General features: G+C 38.8%; 1 protein-coding gene across 2 annotated transcripts in view; it reads right to left on the reverse strand.

Moving 5' to 3' along the window:
* Positions 1-1,062: 1,062 nt before the first annotated feature.
* dgkb.L (diacylglycerol kinase beta L homeolog) overlaps positions 1,063-18,270 on the reverse strand; it is a 264,430-nt gene continuing 247,222 nt past the window's right edge. For both annotated transcript variants that reach the window (XM_018266819.2, XM_041565918.1), the window contains one exon: positions 1,063-1,311. In XM_018266819.2, coding sequence (XP_018122308.1) covers positions 1,204-1,311 — 108 coding nt within the window. In that variant the 3' untranslated portion in view covers positions 1,063-1,203. The remainder of the gene's footprint in view (positions 1,312-18,270) is intronic.

The raw sequence follows: 18,270 nt of genomic DNA on the forward strand, positions 1-18,270 counted from the left end.
GAGGGACTGATTAGAAGGATCAGTAATAAAAAGTAAAAATAACAATACATTTGTAGCCTTAAAGTGCATTTGTTTTGTAGAAGGGAGTCAGCGACACCCATTTGATAGCTGCAAAGAAAAAGGCAAATAACTATAAAACTATAAAAAATAAATAATGAAAACCAATTGAAAAGTTGCTTAGAATTGGCCATTCCATAACCTTAAAGGTGAACCACCCCTTTAAGGCCTGTGCATCAAAGAAACAGGTCAACTATGCCATTAACTCTATTTTTTCACATTGTGAAAAGCAACAATATATTTTAATGCTATAGTAAAGAGCAATATTTGTTTGGAAATGAGTCACACTGTGCACACATAAGCTTATCTCTTGTTTTGTGCGACCTTACTTCAACTTAAGTGTTTTAACTCAGTGGAGAAAAAGAGAACATTTTAAAAACTTTGTTTTCACTGGAGTATATGTCCAATAGAAAGGTAAGGGCAAATCCTCCAGTGTTTTGTTGCTGTTTTTTTTTTGTTATCTAGCTTCCTGCGACTATAGCTACATCAATATCTTACACAGCAATACTGCAGACATGAAATAAGAGTTTTGTTTGCTTAATGCACTTGTTTCTAATCTCAGCACTTGGCAAGGTAATCAAAAGAACAGTACATTTTTGACTGTGAATTTCATGCAATGTCCTTGATTAATTATGCATTAACTCATTACTTCGACCTTACTCAGTAAATCTTTGGTGGGAAACTGTTTATTAAGCAAGTCGTTTATAAATATGACATGTTATTTGTAGGCCTGTATAGAATGACACAAATACTAATGGGCATGGTGATAACGTGACAAAGCCAAGTACTTTGAATTGAACAGGTAACAATACATTGTTCATTTATTCATTGTCAATGATTTTGACTGGCAGTTACACCCTTTTCTTTGAACCAGTACTTGTTAGATATGGTTTGATTATTTGTACAAAGGAGGAAGAGGGGGGAGGATAAACAAATAAAAAGGCATGCAAAATATAGGCTGTTGCATTAAATAGAAACTATTACACATGCCAAATAACTTAAATGTTGTTGCAATAAATAAAGCAAAATGATATTAATACTTATAACTTAAGAAACCATGAAGCCAACCCATTTTTTGTAAAAATGTACTGTCAGTAAAGAAGTAATACTGAAGATCAGTTGTTTCTTGCATGAATCTTGTTTGAGCTATTCCTTGATCTTGCTTCTTGATCCTTTAATGAGAGAAGTGAAAAGTCCATTTTTTGGAGGAGGCCCCATAAACATTGGGGCTTGGTTCTTGTGGGTAATCTTGATCTAAAAATAATAGAATCATTATTACCACCAGCACCGTTATCACCATTACAGTCATCATGATACGCAAATGAGAACATCAACTAGCTAGAGAGCAGGCAACACACTTCACAAGACAATGCCGCATTTATTTTAGATTATTAAGATTTTGCTAATAAATTATGTTTTTTTTTTATGGAGCTTGGCAATAGTGTGTATGTAACCATTCTACTATAAATACGATTTCAGATGACAAAACATAGCATACAAATGTTCACATCTAAACAATAGAGAAAATGATTTTGTACATTCACATATTACAGTAATTATTTGTATTTTGCCCACATTTTATATTTGTTTTACATTTGCAGGGTCTGCAATATTCCACTAATCCTAAATGCTTCCACTCACATACTATCAATACTTGGGAGGCTGGGGGACTTCTTGCAAACTGCTCAAAGGGCAAACAATACCTATTCTGTGCTAACAAAATAAAGTGCTTCCACAAAATGAAAGGGGCCATGCATAGCAGGCATTATTTTTGCCATTTTACCAATCCACTTCCTTCTGCTCCAACATCAGTGTGAATTGACAGGTACATAATTGGCTTGTTAATGCAAAGATGAAAATTTAAATCTTTTGTGCTTCTGTGCTCAATCTGGTTTATCTGTGCACCAGCAGGCCAATGATATGCCAGTCAGTGCACACTGATTTTGGGAGAGAAGGAAGTGATTTGGAGTTTTCTCCCTCAAAGAAGATATGCCAATGGAGAAAGAGTCTGGTGTGATATGGACCTAATTCAATGAGCCTTGTTTGTTAGATGTATAGCAGTGTTAACAGCCATAACAATAATTCACAAGGCTCAATGGAACACTTCTATTACACTTCATGGAAATAATTTGTTTTGTTAGCACACTGTAGGCAATCTTTGAAACTAAGAAGTGCTTAGCTTCCTTCAACTCTTCCCAAACCTTGCACTTCATACATGAAACTACTGACGCTATATAAATAAATGATGATGATACTACATAATAGTACTTGTATAGTGTTGTAATGATTTTAACCTATGTCTGTAGCAAATGCATGTTCATAATTGTGCCCACATGTATGAACCTGTCTCCTTTGCGCTTTCTTTATAAAAAATCAAAGGACTCAGCTATTTGCTTAGTTATCAACCAGGCAACCGGGGGCTAGAATTTCTATATGCTTGTTCCCAGGTTTGAAGCCAGCCTGTTTCTGAATAACTTAATAAAATTATATCTATGATCTTATCTCCCTGTGCCACACACAAACACCACACACACACACATATGACTTTATTCGGCAATACATGTAAGTCATCAGACTGCCTGAAGGTGGCCAAACAATGATTCAGTTGTGAAGCTGTCAACCTACAAGGTAACCTGTCCGTATATTTGAAATGATTTGCCAAACTGAGTTAAAAAGAAAGAAAGAAAGAAAGAAAGAAAGAAAGAAAGAAAGAAAGAAAGAAAGAAAGAAAGAAAGAGAAAGAGAAAAAGAAAGAGACAAAGAAAGAGAAAGAGAAAAAGAAAGAGAAAAAGAAAGAAAAAAAAGAAAAAAGAAAGAAAGAAAGAAAGAAAGAAAGAAAGAAAGAAAGAAAGAAAGAAAGAAAGTATGGTGCATGGGAGACATCATCTTATTTTGTGTGAAATAAATCCACAGATGGTGAAAAGTTAAATTTACATAAAGCCAGTACAGTACATGCATACATTAAACCAGGGAAGTCTATTTGAAAAACAGGTGATGTTGGGCAAATAGCATGAAGAACCACAGGGAGTTTAAGAGACATATACAAACAAAAAACAAAAAGTCTAGCATTATCAGCACAGTTTATAAACCATATTTGAAAGGAGTAATCCGTAACATGTTCTGCAAAGAAATTCACTTTTGCAGGAATTGGCGGAAGCCATGTAACAGAGGATACACAGCTAACACATCTACACAAGGGTTTCAGCAAAACATAGGGGGCTTTTAAGAAAAATGTTAAGGTCCTCATTTTCGTGTATTTATTTTCTTAAGACAAGTAGACACAAACACTGTGGTTGGCTAAAGGTTTTTAGAGAAAGTTCTCTATCACTTCACCTTAATCAAAACCCTCTTAGTTCCTTTAAAATTATTTTCATTGATGTTTGAAATTTTTAAAATGAATCAAAACAAAAGGATTTCATGAATTTGCTCACACATATATTGGACTATTTTTTTTATATACCAACCTGTCTGACATCTGTGTAACAAGCAGACTCTATTTGGGCAGGTTGGTAAATGTCTTTGGCTGATGATATCATTATATGTAGAAAATCTGCTGAACAGATTCCTTGGCTCCCCTGACTGTCTGTTTATATTATTCAGTAAAATCATTTTCGCATGTAACTATCCCGGGTCTATAAAACAATACTTACTATGAAGCTTTTACATGGCCATATGCTCCTTAAAATAACCCTCAAAAAGTTCTCATAAATATGAAATGGGAGAATACGAAAATGATTTCCAATGAATGAATGAATCAAGAAACATGATACCCTATATGAATATGTTTACCCAAGTGTGTGGCTTATGCAGACATAAAATGGTGGGCATCATACATTTTCCATATGGTAATTCAAAGGTCTTCGCCTAATACACATTACTTTGATTTAACATGGATTCTAACAGATTGGGATGGAATAAATAGTTTTCTCTTAGTTCCTGGAAAATTGCAAAATGTTAAACTTCCTCAGAAAAACACCTCATTCAGGAAATGTAAATTTCCAGTGGGTTTCCTGCTGCTTTGGTCATTTCAGTACAGTCTGGTGAATTCTTAAATATTAGCTACAGGTGTCTACTGTACTGTTTCTTTTTGGTGGTAATGTCTATGTAACTTATTTAATAGCATTATATCTAGATTATATTGAGCAAATATGTGGATATGTATTTTAGCAGATGCATAAACTGCTAATGCTAATCCATTTCAATATCTGTTTTAGAAAATTGAAAATATTGTGTTGTGTCAGAATTTACCAATTTGGTAGCAGTCTACAACATGCTACAGCTTTTCTTCATAGAAAAAAAAGGGTTCTGTGTCACCAGTTTCTTTCAAACATGGTTCCTGGACAGTTCTGGAGGTTACAAATCCCACTGGTTGATGAAGAAAGCAAGGGGTAGACCACTTGACACATTTCTAGTGCAAATTCAATGGAAAGTTTGCAGCCGGCGAGCTTCAGTACAAATCTGTACCGAGTAAAAACTTAATTCATCCATAATTACAGCTTGAAGGGCCTATAATGAATTGAAGCAGTACTGTTTTAAAGTAAATCCTGCTGCAGGGATTTAGGGGCAGATTTATCAAGGGTCGAATTTTGAGGGTTAAAAAACCCTCAAATTCGACCCTCGAAGTAAAATTCTTAGAATTTGAATATAGAATTCGAATTAGCGCAAAAGCTTCGATCGAACAATCGAATAAAAATCATTTTAATCGAACGTTTCGAACGATTTTAAGCGGTCGATTGAAGGATTTTTATTCAACCAAAAAAAAACTTTGGACTTCGGTTGCTTTAATTTATCGAAGTATGAAGTCGAAGTTTTTTTTAAGAGACAGTACTTTGATTATCTAATGGTCGAACGATTTTTACTTTGAATCGTTCAAATCATTCGATTTGATCGAATTCGATCAAATTTGACCGATTTGATGGTCGAAGTACCAAAAAAATTACTTCGAAATTCGAATATTTTTTCATTCAAACTATTCACTCGAGCTTAGTAAATCTGCCCCTTAGAGTTGAGCACCAGGTCTGCCAAGTTGGAGAAACTCTGTAGTGTAGAAATACTATTTGTAGCATGCAATGCACCACTGCAAACTTTTCACCTAAGGCCTAAAAAATAAAAGGCAAACAAACCTCTGCAGAGAATAACCAATGGACCTTTGTGGAATAGTCAGTTTTCCAAGAAGTGAAGATGTCTTCCATTTAAGTTTGTATTTAGATGTGGAAATATAGGCACGTGCAAATAATTACCACAGTGCATGGTGTTCTATGCAAACCGCAAATCTTTGTCCACTTATTGCCGTTATTACACTAATGGAACACAGAGGGGTATATTTATCAAAGAGTGAAGTTAATAGTGAAGTTCCGCCACTAGAGTGAAATTCCGCTACTCTCCATTCATTTCTATGGGATTTTTATAGGCGTATTTATCAAAGGGTGAACTTTCACTTTCACCCATTGATAAATACGCCTTTCAAAATCCCATAGAAATGAATTGAGAGCTGCGGAATTTCACTCTAGTGGCGGAACTTCACTCTTTGATAAATTTACCCCAGAGCATTTTCCTATACTCCTGTGTAAAACAGTAGTGGTAAAAACACCCCTATCAGCCTGTTATCCAGTCTCAATGATAAAAAATAGGAAAAAGGACCTATTGGCAGGTCAGGCACAGAAATGCTACCATAGGAAACTTATTTTCCATATATCTGTATAAAAAGAAGTAACAGTCCAATAGGGCCATTGTTTTTCACTTGAGTGAAATGGAGATCAGATTTTTCCCTCATGTTTTGGTGGGAATGCAGTTTTGAGCACAGGTGTCTATTCTGAAATATTGATTTTGGTTAATAAACTCCAATATAGATTAAGAAAAAAACATTTTTTAGCAAAGGCCACCAAAGATGAACTTGTGTTCTAATTTGTTAATGAGCTGGTAATAAAATCATTTTAGTTTTGATTTACTTTAGCACAAACTACCTTAAATTATAGAAACCCGAGAAGATTCAATTTACAGCATTTCCTAATTCAATATTAAAATAGGAAGGCATTTTAAAAGTACTTGTTTCACTCAAATGTAATTGAAAGCAATTATTAAACTGGCATTTTCCCCTGTGACTTTAAGATACATTGTTTTAAGGTAATAAATGATCCCTAATCGTGTAATAAAAAGGTTACATCTTGCCTTTGGGCTAGTGACTTTCCAAGTTTTTTTTAAAAAGTATTCAGAGACATTTTCTTTATAAAACCACTTCTATTCGACATTCATAATTTATTAATATCAGTTGTCATGCATGCGGTGCCTATTTCAGGAAAGATCTTTCTCTTTCAGAAAAAAAACCACTTCATTAAAAGGTGCAAAGTATATTTCTTTTAAAGTACACACCTGACATTTTCAAGCTAAAATTAATATTGTACTTTTTGCCATATTTTACTAATGCTATGTAACAAATTGCTGCATGCACAATATGGTTATTAACATGTAAAACAGGGCATTTTTTTTATAAAATGTACCACTTCTTTTACAAGATTTCGGAGCAAAAAAAAATCTACTCAAGATTTATCCGTCCGTAAAGCTGTTTCTGTTTAGGGGTAAGTTATTAAGTCTTTTATTTATGCAGATTTTCTTTATCAAATCCGGCTGGGTTTTTAACGCTTATTTATTATTACATTTTCCCGAAAATGTGCTTTGCTGGAAAAATTTAGATTTTCAAGCTTTTTTCGGATTTTTTACGCGATTTTCATGATTTTTTCCGGATTTTTCATCTGATTTTCACGATTTTTTTCTTTTCCATCCTTGGGGTTTAATAAATTGATTTTTTAAAAGTCAGATTTTATATATATATATATATATAAAAAAAAAAATCATGAATTTTTGGGAATTTATTAAACCCAGAGGATGGAAAAGTCAGAATCTGAAAATCCAGCATCTCAGACCTGTCAAGGTTGCATATAAGTCAATGGGAGAAGTCCCAATGATTTTAGTAAATAACCCCCTAAAAGTAAGTTGAACCACTGGGAAGAGCTACAGAATGCTTGGGGGTTAAATTTATGCTTGGGTAATATTTTTTCACAATTATTTGTAAAAACTGACAGCTAGAATGCCAAAGGTTTACAAATAAAGGATTCTTTGATGAATGTAAAGTTTTCTGACTAGAACAGTTATATCAAATAAAAACAATCTTATGACATTATCAACATATATACTACAGGTATGGGACCTGTTATCCAGAATGCTCTGGACCTGGGGTTTTCCGGATAACAGTTCTTTCCATAATTAGGGTCTTCATGCCTTAAGTCTACTAGAAAATTATTTAAACATTAAATAAACCCAATAGGCTGGTTTTGCTTCCAATAAGGATTAATTCTATCTTAGTTTGGATCAAGTACAAGCTACTGTTTTATTATTACGGTGAAAAACGGTTTTAAAAATATGGATTATTTGGATAAAATGGAGTCTATGGGAGACAGCCATTCTGTAATTCGGAGCTTTCTGGATATCGGGTTTCCGGATAAGTGATCCTATACCTGTATCATATTTGATACATTTATTGGTTCCTTGCTGAATATCAATTTCTATTTTAAAAAAATTAACATTTATGGGTAATTCCAAATCACTGAAAACACGCGCACGAACATGTACAGTAATTCTCTGATGTGTTTAACAAAAAAAAACACCTGCAAGTATAAAATGTGAGAAATGATTAATCAATAGACCCCTATTTCATTGAACAAATTCCACTTATGAGCAAGTGCTTCAGTATTCTAAATAATGTAGTGTTTTTGACACTTATGCTATAGCAGTGGTATTCAAAATAGGCTTAACATAGCGCAATAAAATGTGCTTTTGAAAAGTGAAATGATGAATAACTTCTTTAAGAAACGCATATGCAGACATTTCAAAAGCATAGAAACCCTAATGCATTTTATAGCTTCTTTAAGAAAATATATGATGGTGTGATGATGTTTTCCTAGCATATTAAGGGTTTCTTTAAATTTTATGCATACATTTTGGGATTTTGTCAAAAATAGCATTCTCTTTTTCTAAACAAAATTTAATGAGAAGAAATTCAAGTGTGAAAGGTTATTTTGGCAGATCTCCTGGGCCCCGACACCTTGCACCTCTGTATAAATGTGGTAAAGGAGAATTTTAGTATTTGTTACTGTGCATATTTTCAAACTAACGTTTCAGTTGATGTTTATTTTTGCTAACTAACAAGATGATAAGTTAATCTGTCTAAAAGCACATGAGATCGCTTACTATGTTCACTGAAATATTTTAGAATTTCAACCAATTTTTCTATAGGCTTCAAATATTTATCGTGCAATGCGATATTTAAAATTTAAAAACATGTCTCCGGAGACTTGCTTTCAAGAATACCTTCATATCACCATTATTGTTTAAATACATAATTATTTCTTCTATAAAAGCCACCATGTGATCAAATGTTAATTCTGAATTGTGTTATACTACAAGGAAATACTTTTGCTAGAATATATTTATCATATCTCTGTATGTTCTATGAGCAACGAGATTCCCCCAAATAGGGAGTGTGGAATTTATGGTTTAATTGAATGACCACGACCTTGGAGTGCTAGTTTGTGACTCTTTTTGTTTTATTGTAATACAAATATGACATGAAAAGGCCTCAAATGAAATGGGTCTCAGAAAGCATTGACATCTAATACAATTTTACCTGTTCTTTTGTATATAAATAGATTCTTGCTAGGTATTTGTGTTTCCTACTATAAAATATCATACCTGTTTAATAACATTTTAAATGCATATTTATTTTGTTTTTTTACTTCAAGTGTAAAAGGCCATTTTTCATTATTTGTCTACTTTTGAGTACTGCTGAAAAGAGTTTTGTCATTGCCAATTTATATTATTTGTTGTTTGGTAAATTTTTTCCCCTATATTTATTGCTAAGATGTACCTAGTGTTTGACAGAGAATATAGAATTATTCACAGCAACACAGTTGCCACATATTTGAAATTACTTTCAGGGACAAGTTTTATATAGCTTCTCGATCTAACTTTAAGGGGCCGATTCACTAACTTCGAGTGAAGGATTCAAAGGTAAAAAACTTCGAATTTCGAAGTTTTTTTTGGGCTACTTCGACCATCGAATGGGCTACTTCGACCTTTGACTACGACTTTGAATCGAAGGATTCGTAGTAAAAATCGTTCGACTATTCGACCATTCGATAGTCGAAGTACTGTCTCTTTAACAAAAACTTCGACCCCCTAGTTCGCCATCTAAAAGCTACCGAAGTCAATGTTAGCCTATGGGGAGTGTCCCCAAAGGCTTGCCTAACTTTTTTTGATCGAAGGATATTCCTTCGATCGTTGGATTAAATTCCTTCGAAGGAATTATCCTTCGATCGTTCAATCGAACTATCTGCGCTAAATCCTTCGACTTCGATATTCGAAGTCGAAGGATTTTAATTCCTAGTCGAATATCGAGGGTTAATTAACCCTCGATATTTGACCCTTAGTGAATCGGCCCCTTATTGTTGCATTCAGTTCTGTATGTTGCTCAGTATTTTTGTCTTGCAAAAAGACATATACACAAGATATATTTATTACTAGGGATGTAGCGAACGTCGGAAAAAAAGTTCGCGAACATATTCGCGAACTTGCGCAAAAATGCGAGCGGTTCGCGAACGGTTCGCGAACCCCATAGACTTCAATGGGAAGGCGAACTTTAACATCTAGAAAAGACATTTCTGGCCAGAAAAATGATTTTAAAGTTGTTTAAAGGGTGCAACGACCTGGACAGTGGCATGCCAGAGGGGGATCAAGGGCAAAAATGTATCTGAAAAATCTGCCTGTGTGTGCTTGGAAGAGATAGTGTAGGGGGAGAGCTGTTAGTGATTTCAGGGACAGATGATAGTAAGTTTGCTGGCTAGTAATCTGCTTGATACTGCTCTGTATTGGAGGGACAGAAGTCTGCAGGGATTTGAGGGACATTTTAGCTTAGGTAGCTTTGCTGGCTAGTAATCTACTGTTCTCTTTAAACAACTGCCATACGTTGACCTTGTAGGCATTGTTTGCCCAGTTTTTTCGGACGCAGCCACTGAAGCACAGTTGCCAGAAAAAATATGCCATATAAATGCTGAAAATAGTCATTTTTCGCCATACGTTGACCTTGTAGACATTGTTTGCCCAGTTTTTTTGGACGCAGCCACTGAAGCACAGTTGCCAGAAAAAATATGCCATATAAATGCTGAAAATAGTAATTTTTCGCCATACGTTGACCTTGTAGACATTGTTTGCCCAGTTTTTTTGGTTGCAGCCACTGAAGCACAGTTGCCAGAAAAAATATGCCACATAAATGCTGAAAATAGTCATTTTTTGCCATATACGTTGAGTCAACGTATGGCAAAAAATGACTATTTTCAGCATTTATATGGCATATTTTTTCTGGCCTCTGTGCTTCAGTGGCTGTGGCCAAAAAAACTGGGCAAACAATGCCTACAAGGTCAACGTCGTTGACCTTGTAGGCATTGTTTGCCCAGTTTTTTTGGCCACAGCCACTGAAGCACAGAGGCCAGAAAAAATATGCCATATAAATGCTGAAAATAGTCATTTTTTTGGTCGCAGCCACTGAAGCACAGTTGCCAGAAAAATTATGCCATATAAATGCTGAAAATATAAATTTTTTTGGTTGCAGCCACTGAAGCACAGAGGCCAGAAAAATTATGCCATATAAATGCAGAAAATATGCATTTTTTTGGTCGCAGCCACTGAAGCACAGTTGACAGAAAAATTATGCCATATAAATGCTGAAAATAGTAATTTTTTTGGTTGCAGCCACTGAAGCACAGAGGCCAGAAAAATTATGCCATATAAATGCAGAAAATATGCATTTTTTTGGTCGCAGCCACTGAAGCACAGTTGACAGAAAAATTATGCCATATAAATGCTGAAAATATAAATTTTTTTGGTTGCAGCCACTGAAGCACAGAGGCCAGAAAAATTATGTCATATAAATGCAGAAAATAGGCATTTTTTTGGTCGCAGCCACTGAAGCACAGAGGCCAGAAAAAATTAAACCAGTAGGGTTTGCACCCTAGTTTGTAACGGTGGCGGAGGGAGGAGGAGGACGCTAAAGGACAGCTGTGTGTGGAGTCATGAGGCTTGAAGAGAAGGACAGCTGCATAGAAGTCAGAACAAGTCTTCCGGCGTGCAGTAACCCTCCGAGATCCACCCCTCATTCATTTTAATAAAGGTCAGGTAATCGACACTTTTGTGACCTAGGCGAGTTCTCTTCTCAGTTACAATCCCTCCTGCTGCACTGAAGGTCCTTTCTGAGAGCACACTTGAGGCTGGGCAAGACAAGAGGTTCATGGCAAATTGTGACAGCTCTGGCCACAGATCAAGCCTGCGCACCCAGTAGTCCAGGGGTTCATCGCTCCTCAGAGTGTCGATATCTGCAGTTAATGCCAGGTAGTCCGCTACCTGCCGGTCGAGGCGTTCTTTGAGGGTGGATCCAGAAGGGTTGTGGCGCTGCCTTGGACAGAAAAACATTTGCATGTCTGACGTTACAGACTGGCCAAAGGGCTTTGTCCTTGCAGGTGTGCTCGTGGCAGGATTACTGGCACCTCTGCCCCTGGAATGTTGATGAGTTCCTGAAGTGACATCACCCTTAAAAGCATTGTACAACATGTTTTGCAGGCTGGTTTGTAAATGCCGCATCTTTTCGGACTTGTGGTATGTTGGTAACATTTCTGACACTTTATGCTTGTACCGAGGGTCTAGTAGCGTTGCGACCCAGTACAGGTCCTTCTCCTTAAGCCTCTTGATACGGGGGTCCTTCAACAGGCATGACAGCATGAAAGACCCCATTCTCACAAGGTTGGATGCAGAGCTATCCATCTCCGCTTCCTCATTATCAAGGACTGCATCATCCACGGTCTCCTCCCCCCAGCCACGTACAAGACCAGGGGTCCCCAAAAGGTCACCACTAGCCCCCTGGGAAGCCTGCTCCTGTTGGTCCTCCTCCTCCTCCTCCACAAAGCCACCTTCCTCCTCTGACTCCACTTCTGGCACCTCTCCCTGCGTTGCAGCATGTGCCTGGGTTCGTTCTGGTGATTCCGACCAGAAATCGTGCGCTTCCAGCTCCTCGTCACGCTGGTCTACAGCCTCATCTGTCACTCGTCGCACGGCACGCTCCAGGAATAAAGCGAAGGGTATTAGGTCGCTGATGGTGCCTTCGGTGCGACTGACCATATTTGTCACCTCTTCAAAAGGTCGCATGAGCCTGCAGGCATCGCGCATAAGCACCCAGTAACGGGGGAAAAAAATCCCCAGCTGTGCAGATCCAGTCCTACCACCCAGTTCGAAAAGGTACTCGTTGACGGCCCTTTGTTGTTGCAGCAGACGTTCCAACATAAGGAGCGTTGAATTCCAGCGAGTCTGGCTGTCAGAAATCAAACGCCTGACTGGCATGTTGTAGCGCTGCTGAATGTCAGCAAGGCGTGCCATGGCTGTGTAGGAACGTCTGAAATGGGCCGACACCTTTCTGGACTGGGTGAGAACGTCCTGGAATCCTGGGTACTTGGAGACAAAACGTTGGACTATTAAATTTAACACATGTGCCATGCAGGGCACATGTGTTAAATTGCCTAGTCTCAACGCTGCCAACAGATTGCTTCCATTGTCACACACCACTTTTCCGATCTGCAGTTGGTGTGGGGTCAGCCACCGATCGGCCTGTGACTGCAGAGATGACAGGAGTATAGATCCGGTATGGTTTTTGCTTTCCAGGCACGTCATCCCCAAGACAGCGTGACAACGGCGTACCTGGCACGTCGAATAGCCTAGGGGGAGCTGGGGGTGCACAGGTGTGGAGGAGGAGAAGGAGGACCCAGCAGCAGAGTAAGAAGAAGAAGAAGACGAGGTAGAGAGCGATGGAGGAGTAGAGGTGGTGGCAGAACCGCGTGCAATCCGTGGCGGTGACACCAACTCCACTGTTGTTGTTGAGCTACCCATTCCCTGCTTCCCAGCCATTACCAAGTTCACCCAGTGGGCAGTGTAGGTGACATACCTGCCCTGACCATGCTTGGAGGACCATGCGTCAGTAGTCATATGGACCTTTGGCCCAACACTAAGTGACAGAGCTGCGGTAACTTGGCTCTGCACATGTTGGTACAGGTGTGGTATTCCCTTTTTAGAAAAAAAATTGCGGCTGGGTACCTTCCACTGCGGTGTCCCAATTGCTACAAATTTGCGGAAGGCCTCAGAGTCCACCAGCTGGTATGGTAAAAGCTGGCGGGCTAAGAGTGCAGACAAGCCAGCTGTCAGACGCCGGGCAAGGGGGTGACAGTCAGACATTGGCTTCTTACGCTCAAACATGGCCTTCACAGAAACTTGGCTGGTGGCAGATGACTGGGAATGGGAACAGGTGGTCAAGGTGGAAGGCGGAGTGGAGGGTGGTTCAGACGGGTCAAGGAGAGCAGAGGTAGAGCAGTAAGATGCTGGACCAGAAGGAGTGTGGCTTTTAGTTTGCCTGTTGCCTTTGAGGTGTTGCTCCCAAAGTGCTTTGTGCTTGCCGCTCATGTGCCTTCGCATAGAAGTTGTACCTATGTGGCTGTTGGGCTTACCAAGGCTCAGTTTCTGACTGCACTCATTGCAAATTACAATGCTTTTGTCAGAGGCACACACATTAAAAAAATCCCACACTGCTGACTTTTTGGAAGTGTGCGATCTGGCGGTAACAGTAGAAGTTGGCGGAGTTGGCGGTATTGGCGGCAATGGCGGGTGCGTTGGCCGGCTGAACACAGGTGCCGATACATGTTGTTGCCCTACTGATCCCTGCGGGCTGTCCTCCCTGCTTCTTCTAAGTCTTATTCTCCTACTGCCTCTCTGACTCTCCGTCTCTCCATCTGAACTACCCTCCTCTTGCTCTCTTCTACTAGGCACCCACAAAACATCAATCTCCTCATCATCATTCTCCTCAGATGCATCAATTTCTTCTGACACATCACAGAAGGAAGCAGCAGCGGGGACCTCCTCCTCATCACTCATTATGTCCATCTCTATCGTGTTCTCTGCCAGAATTAAATCTGGTGTAAGGTCCTCATCTCCTTCATCTTCTTCTGGCAATAATGGTTGCGCATTACTCAGTTCAAGAAACTCATGGGAAAATAACTCCTCTGACCCCAGTGAAGAAGGGGCACCGGTGGTGGAGGAAGTGTTACGTGGGGTGGCCATAGCAGTGGAGGATGAGGAGGATGTTGTGGTAAAGTTAGAAACGGTAGAGGATGGGGTGTGCTGTGTAAGCCAGTCAACTACCTCTTCAGCATTTTGGGAGTTCAGGGTCATTGGCTTTTTAAAACTGGGCAATTTGCTAGGGCCACAGGATTGCATAGCAGCACGGCCCCTAGCACGGCCTCTGCGTGGCGGCCTGCCTTTGCCTGGCATTATTTTTAAAAAAACAACAACAACAACAAAAACTCAGTTGGTTTTTCTGGAAACGATAATACACACAGCTAGATGGCGGGTTGAAGAAAACACTGTGCAAATAATGCCTACAAAGTCAACGTATACACTACTACAGCGGTGGATACGGATTACGTAAAATATATGAATGCTGCTTGAAAAAAAGTAACTCAAGTGGTTTTTCTAGAGACGATAATATTATCAATATTTAGACAAAATGTGAACAAGGTCACACAGCTCGATGGCGGGTTGAAGAAAACAGTGTGCAAATAATGCCTACAAGGCCAACGTATACACTACTACAGCGGTGGATACGGATTACGTAAAATATATTATGGCTGCTTGAAAAAAGTGACTCCGGTGTTTTTTCTGGAGACGGTAATATTATGGATATTTAGACAGAATGGGAACAAGGTCACACAGCTCGATGGCGGGTTGAAGAAAACAGTGTGCAAATAATGCCTACAAGGCCAACGTATACACTACTACAGCGGTGGATACGGATTACGTAAAATATATTATGGCTGCTTGAAAAAAGTGACTCCGGTGTTTTTTCTGGAGACGGTAATATTATGGATATTTAGACAGAATGGGAACAAGGTCACACAGCTCGATGGCGGGTTGAAGAAAACAGTGTGCAAATAATGCCTACAAGGCCAACGTATACACTACTACAGCGGTGGATACGGATTACGTAAAATATATGAATGCTGCTTGAAAAAAGTGACTCCGGTGTTTTTTCTGGAGACGGTAATATTATGGATATTTAGACAGAATGGGAACAAGGTCACACAGCTCGATGGCGGGTTGAAGAAAACAGTGTGCAAATAATGCCTACAAGGCCAACGTATACACTACTACAGCGGTGGATACGGATTACGTAAAATATATTATGGCTGCTTGAAAAAAGTGACTCCGGTGTTTTTTCTGGAGACGGTAATATTATGGATATTTAGACAGAATGTGAACAAGGTCACACAGCTCGATGGCGGGTTGAAGAAAACAGTGTGCAAATAATGCCTACAGGGCAAATAATGCCTAAAAGGTCAACTTATACACTACTACAGCGGTAGTAAAATAAAAAAAAGTAAAATAAAAAAAAATGAATATTAAAAAAAAAAATTAAAGTTGGTGCTGCTGAACTACTAGGAGCAGCAGATTAGCACACCAGTCCCACTCCCCAACACTGCTAGACTAATAGCACTGGGCTCTTATAGTAGTAGTAGTAGTAGTAGTAGTAAAACAACAAAAAAATAAATAAAAGCAGTCCTTACAAGGACTACTGTTATTGCAGCAGTCAGCAGATGAGATCAGAAGCAGGACAGCTGCCCACTGCAGCTACATACAGAGCACTGCAGTAGAAGGTAGATTACTAGCCAGCAAAGCTACCTAAGCTTAAATGTCCCTCAAACCCCTGCAGACTTCTGTCCCTCCAATAACAGAGCAGTATCAAAACGATTACTAGCCAGCAAACTTTCAACTGTCCCTGAAATCACTAACAGGCAGCAGCTCTCTCCCTACACTATCTCTTCAGCACACACAGGCAGAGTGAAAAAACGCTGCAGGGCTTCGGTTTTTATAGGGAAGGGGAGTGGTCCAGGGGAGAGCTTCCTGATTGGCTGCCATGTACCTGCTGGTCTGGGGTGAGAGGGCAAAAAAAAGCGCCAACAATGGCGAACCCAAAATGGCGAACGTCGCGCGACGTTCGCGAACTTCCGGCGAGCGCGAACACCCGATGTTCGCGCGAACAAGTTCGCCGGCGAACAGTTCGCGACATCTCTATTTATTACAATCTAAATTACAGTGAATGGTAAAATTCATAGAGCTCTGTGCATTCATTTTAAATGGAGTCATTATCTTACTTTTCATTAACTTTCCAATGTTTCATGTACCATCTGTATATGCATTTAACAACTGTCTTTAGACACATTTAAACCGTTTATGCAGAGCTCACTCTGGATCAATGTGGGATCTCAACACCCTTCTCAACATTGACTTTACTGGGGCATGAAATGTCTCAGTAGTCTGTGACTATTGCGCTGAGCCATTACAGCTCTTTTATAAATATGTATTAATAAAATATTTTAAATATCTTTTGACAATAGTCAATGCAGAATAAAGAGCCTTGTTTAGAACTGCAAGTGCAACTGGAGACTGTGAAAATGTTGCATAAGGGAGCCTATTGACACTAGTAGGGACAGATAAATAGTAATTCCAGAGTTCCCACAGTGGGTTGCATCAATAGGGTGCTACAGACTTGTGCCTATACAATCAGAATGACATTTTTGAAGTTTGCCAGAAGTGACCAAATCCTCAATATTTTCCACTTTTATTAAGGAAAATGGGCACACTGCGTTGCTGGAAAAGGCCACATTGAGTTGCTTCCAAAAACGTCACTTTGCCACATGGTATCCATTAGAAACCTTCTACAAAAAGTGACCAAACATTTTTCAAAATATTTCTAAATCAGTTTTTGCCCTAATTTTCTGAGTATAAAATGTTTACTTTAATTACAGTGTCAATATAATATCATTGTTACTAGGACCTAAGAGTAGGGGGTCCCTGCAGTTATTGTGTAATTGAGCCTAGATATAGGGTGCACTTGCCCCTTCAAACTTCCCTTTTATTGGGGGAATAAGGCATATTATTATGTATGTTTATAAATATACTACAGGTATCGGACTAATTATCCAGAATGCTCCGGACCTGGGGTTTTCCAGATAAAGTGTCTTACGTAATTTGGATATCTATCATTTAAGTCTGCGAAATATTAAAATATTAAACAAACCCAACAGGATCACTTTGTCTCCAATAAGGATTATCTATATCCTAACTGTAATCAGGTACAATGTACTGTTTTATTAATAAAGAGAAAAGGGAAATATGTTGGAAACTTGGAGGATAACAAGTTTCCCGATCCCATACCTGTATTTTTAAAAATAAAGTTTGCATTCGTTCCTCAAAATTATGTCTAATGCTTAGTAATTTAAAGTAAAATTTGAGCAAAATAACATATTTTAAAAAAAAGTTATTGTCACTTTGGTTACACAGGGAACTTTTTTTTAGAATAGAGCATTCAAACCCATTGTTTGCATAACAGCATGACTTTAAAGATGGCCATAGGCGCACCAATAAAATCGTATGGAACAAATTTTTGTATGATAGTCGGTGCATGTGTGGTGGGAGATGAGCCAACCAATACTGGCAGAAGACTTGGGTATCGGCCTTTGAAGGCACCCGAACATCAGCCATTGTTACTGCTGAATCATTAGATGCAGGTAGAATTCTATTGTTTCTACCTGTATATCTGACAATTCAGCTCTACACGTGTGTAACGTCTATGACCACCTTAAGGCTGAGGCCAGAATAGGCAGAAATCATCCTGGCAAAAATGTCAGCCCCCGACTGCTAGCCAAAACTATTTGTCTGATTGCGCCGGAGCCATCACAAGGCTTTCAGACTCGAGCAGACAAGAAGATTTGGCTAGAGGTCAAGGGCTGAAATTAGCCTGCAAATTATGGCTGGCTAATTTCTGCCCTGTCTGGCCCTAGCCTAAACCTTATAAAGTTAATAAGTAGAGTGACTGCAAAGTCAAAGTAAACAATTCCACATAAAAGTTATAGAAAACATATAAATAAAACAAACATCAAAAAAGGGACATTTGCGGTTGATAGTATGGCTTCAAATGACATGGCCAATACAGAATGTCCTTTGTTCCTAGAGTCTATAACTGGCACTTGCTGCAAGTGAAGAACAGAGGTTCTGGAGATCCAAACATTGCTA

This window comes from Xenopus laevis, chromosome 6L (genome assembly GCF_017654675.1).
Source record: "Xenopus laevis strain J_2021 chromosome 6L, Xenopus_laevis_v10.1, whole genome shotgun sequence".
Taxonomy (NCBI): domain Eukaryota; kingdom Metazoa; phylum Chordata; class Amphibia; order Anura; family Pipidae; genus Xenopus; species Xenopus laevis.